Source organism: Atta cephalotes, assembly GCF_000143395.1.
Source record: "Atta cephalotes unplaced genomic scaffold scaffold00005, whole genome shotgun sequence".
Taxonomy (NCBI): domain Eukaryota; kingdom Metazoa; phylum Arthropoda; class Insecta; order Hymenoptera; family Formicidae; genus Atta; species Atta cephalotes.
This window is the reverse complement of record NW_012130069.1, coordinates 338,583-342,960: the sequence shown is the minus strand read 5'-3', so window position 1 is coordinate 342,960 and position 4,378 is coordinate 338,583. Positions and strand designations below refer to the sequence as shown.

The 4,378-nt window shown below is 27.8% G+C and overlaps 1 protein-coding gene across 1 annotated transcript in view; it reads left to right on the top strand.

The window, feature by feature from the left end:
* LOC105626501 (cytochrome P450 4V2) overlaps positions 1–4,154 on the top strand; it is a 7,798-nt gene extending 3,644 nt beyond the window's left edge. Inside the window, exons 2-6 of the mRNA XM_012207801.1 lie at positions 1,160–1,319; positions 1,439–1,520; positions 1,630–1,742; positions 1,875–2,112; positions 3,814–4,154. Coding sequence (XP_012063191.1) covers positions 1,160–1,319; positions 1,439–1,520; positions 1,630–1,742; positions 1,875–2,112; positions 3,814–4,154 — 934 coding nt within the window. The remainder of the gene's footprint in view (positions 1–1,159; positions 1,320–1,438; positions 1,521–1,629; positions 1,743–1,874; positions 2,113–3,813) is intronic.
* Positions 4,155–4,378: the final 224 nt, after the last annotated feature.

Genomic DNA, 4,378 nt, shown 5'->3' with positions numbered 1-4,378 from the left:
TATGCGAAAAGAATTTTTAAAACTTGTTTTGCATTTTGTTTTGTTTCGATATGTTTTTGTTTTCACGATATAGCAATTTGGTAATAATTTTTTTCTCATGTGCGTTACATAAAAAAGACATTTTGAATACATGAAAAATTATATTATAATAATAGGCATTTTAAATTTAGAAATTTTAATGGTACTTTCGTGTATCATTAATGATAAATATCATTAATGATATTTTTAAAAATTCCCTTCGAGCTAACAATATCACAAAAATCTCAATCGTCATTTTTTGCTTCTTTAATGCTATTTGCCTCAAAATGTAATATGATAGTCAGCTTCGTTCACAAATCAAAAATACATAAAAAATGATAAAAATCAATGTCTTAAACGGTCTAGCTGGATCTTAAATGTTTGTATGATTCTTGTGTGAATTTATATACTGATATTCTTCGTAATAATTGGCATATGAAGGAACAATGTCTCTTTAGGCGACGTAAATAAACAATATAATATATTATATTATTTATTTACGTCGCTTAAAAAGAACGTTGTTTTCTCATATGCCAATTATTGTGAAGAATATTACTAAAGCCTCGGTAGTCTAAAAATTTAGAATGCTCGCAAGGAATGCAAGAGATCTGGATTCGATTCCCTACCGAGAAAATATTTTTCGCAATAAGATTCAATTATTTACAAATTTTAATATGTTATTCAGTATTATTAAGATCGTTTCGAAAATCCAAATAAGCATCAAAAATTTGTTAGTCAATTTAACTCGTAATATTACTATGATAGTTTAGTAGAGTTAACGTTTTCAAGACCGAAATATCATTTCGGCATGCGTTTCTGAGATCACTATATATGTAATATATATAAAATCACACAAGAATCATTTAAGATCCAGCTAGATCGTTTAAGGCTTTAATTTCTAGTTTGTGTTATCACATATATGGTCCTATAATATATTATATTACATATATAGTGTAAAAAATAGTTATTTATATTCGTGTTGCAAAAAATGTTTTGTCGGACAGTATTATTAATAAAACAGCTAATGAATTATTACTTGCATGTTAATGTAAGAATTAATGATAAATTTTAATAATTATTTACATAATATGTTTATACTTAATATGTTTATACTTAATTATTAAAATTACATATTATGCAGTTTACGTAAGTTAAACAACAATCGTACTTTTAGAACTTCCTCGTTAATAATAAAACGACTGCTTCGACCATGGCATTGGATTGAATGGTTGTACTATTTACTGCCTACAGGGAAACAGTTTAAATCAGCGCTTGATATATTACATGGATTTACAAAAGAGGTACAGAAATGCTAAAAATGTTTGTATTTAGCCACTTAAAACAGTTAAAGTTTTACTAAAATGTTTATATTATTTTGAAGAAATTCATATTTACATCTAACACGATAAATTCTATATAGGTGATAAGTAAGAGAAAAATTGAACGACAATCGCAAAACGGCCATACAGAACTCGAAAATGAAGACAATGAATTTAATATAGGTGCGATTGTAAATTTGAATTATATATTGTACTTTATACAGATTATAGATACATAATTTATTTAGGTACTTTATAAATATTCCTTATTTAATAAAATTTATTATATTAGGTAAGCGTAAGAGACAGGCGTTCTTAGATTTATTATTAGATCAGAATGAGAAATCTGATACTCCTTTGACCGATGATGAGTTGAGAGCGCAAGTTGACACATTCATGTTTGAAGTAAGACGTTCGACATTAAAATTAAAATTAAAATTTTACAATTATTGTACATAAAATTTTCCGTTTAATTAAATTAACAAAGTAATATATCTGTAAAAAGGACATGTAAAATAATATAAAAAATGTTAATAGGGGCATGATACAACTGCAGTTGCGATAACTTGGACGCTCTTTCTTTTGGGCAATAATTTAAAGCATCAGGCAAAAGTTCACGAAGAACTCGAGGAGGTTTTCGGAGATTCAGAAACACCAGCCAGTGTAAAAGAGCTGTCGAAATTAAAGTATCTCGACAGAGTCATAAAGGAGACACTCCGAATATTTCCGAGTGTACCTCTAATCTCAAGGGAACTATCGAAAGATGTAAAAATAGGTAGGACAAAACTTTAACTGCTACTTAAGTAAGAATTTCAAAAAATGCACCAATATGTAAATTCATTTATAATAAAATAATTAAATTAGAGGTTCGAATCAAACATTTGCAAAATTGAATCGAATCGAATCTGTGACATGTTCGAAAACGAATCTGAAATCTTTACACTGAATCAAATCGAATCGAATCCTTTTGATTCAAAAACGAATCAAATTCGAATCAAATTTTCACATACTGACAGCTGAAAAAAATTTAAAAGCTGCAAAAATTCATTTTAAATGTATAAGTATATCAAAAAGTTGATAATATGACATAAACGTATTAAGAAAATAAATCATTTTTGCATATAGTAAATTACACTATAAAATGTAGTAACAAATATAAATTGAAAGTACATAAAATCAAACATTTATTACTACTAAGAGTTGGAAATTGGTAGCAAAGTTAGATGGTTATTACGAAATTATTATATCACAAATATAATCATATTATTAATTTTTTTAAACAAAATAATTTGGTAATTGTAACCAAATAATCCCTTTTATGTATTAAAAAAATTTGTACAGTATCTTAACGAAAAAAATAATTTTTTGTTATTATTACTTTTTATTTTCCAATTTCAATTCATTATTTTCTGTTTTGCATATCTATTTTCTATCTTATTAATTACAATTAAAATATTATTATTATTATTAATATTAAAAAACACATCGTCGGTAAGATTTAACTTACGATCCCTAGAACGATAGTCTAATACATTTACGCTAAACTAACTTTTGTGATAAAACATTGCCAACGTTAATTATACTTTCTATTGTAACATTCTTAATTTCATGTCTCTGCTGTCAGTTTAATATTATTAATATTTGAAGAGAGTACATGAAACGAAATAATACGCTGGGATTTATCAACATAGTTTGGAAATGACAAAGCAATTCTCCTCAGTCTCGAGAGATCGTCTGATCATGACGTGTTTCGTCTCGCTGCGATCTGAGTGTTGAGTGTTTTATTTTCGAGCAAATGTGATCAGCTTTGATAATTTTTATTTCAATAGTTTTTTTTAAGGATAATGTTAAATTATCATTTATATAAATGTGGTCAAAAATACTATTGCTACACGGAAAAAAAAATTTGGAATAGTGGAAAATGAACTATCCAGAATTCTAATTAAGCTTACTAAATTTCTGATTAAATTTAGATTGATAGAAGGTTACATTCTGATTATTTTAAATTCTAGTAAATTGGAAAATGGTTATTTCAACTAAAATTCTGATAGATTATGACTTTATTTTGAAACATGTAGTATTTCACTATTAAATTGACATTTTGTTATGTACTCCGACATTAATTATGTGTATGTAATGTTTAATTAGATTCCGTATAGAAGCAACAATAATTTCTTAAAAATGCCATTGTATATTTGTATTATTATTATATGTAGTCTTGGAGTTGTTGAGAGAGAGAAAGAGAGAGGGCCCTGAAATACCTTTATCATTTATCAATATCGTCATGCCAGAGCGCGCGAAATCAGCTCCGATTAGTAAACTTTGATTGCTATTAATTTAAAAAATTATAATCTCATATTTTTTTAGATTTTCATATTAATATTTTCGTCTTAGAATGTTGTCAAAGAATCCATTTTTGAAAGGATGTTTTTGAAGCACTGTATATATATTAATTTGTTTCTCTTTTATTTTATAGATAATTATATTCTTCCGAAAGGTATCACGGTCATATTGACAATATTATTAACACACCGAAATCCGATGGTTTGGCCGGACCCATTGAAATTCGACCCGGATCGCTTTCTTCCAGAAAATTCGAAGAACAGAAATCCGTACGCCTATATTCCGTTCAGCGCTGGACCAAGAAACTGCATAGGTCAGAAATTCGCTCAACTCGAAGAGAAAATTGTGTTGACTGCTATCCTCAGGAAATGGAGAGTGAAAAGTGTGAAAACAGTCGACACGATTAAATTCGAAGGTTCTATCATTTTACGACCAAATGAAGATGTATTAATGCATTTCACGTCGAAGAAATGAACAATTTGCTATGGAATAAGATAGTTGGCCCAGAAATCGTCAAGATATACAAGTAATCGCAATTTCACGTATTAAAGATGTATTTTAGTGCTTTCTGTCGAGCGTGAGGCTTGCTAATATTTTTATTGGTTCCAAGAAAGTATTTATAATATTGTGTTACATTATGAAACTCGTAAATATATGAATTCACTATTGATTAAATCGAATATGAGCAGCAACCGAGC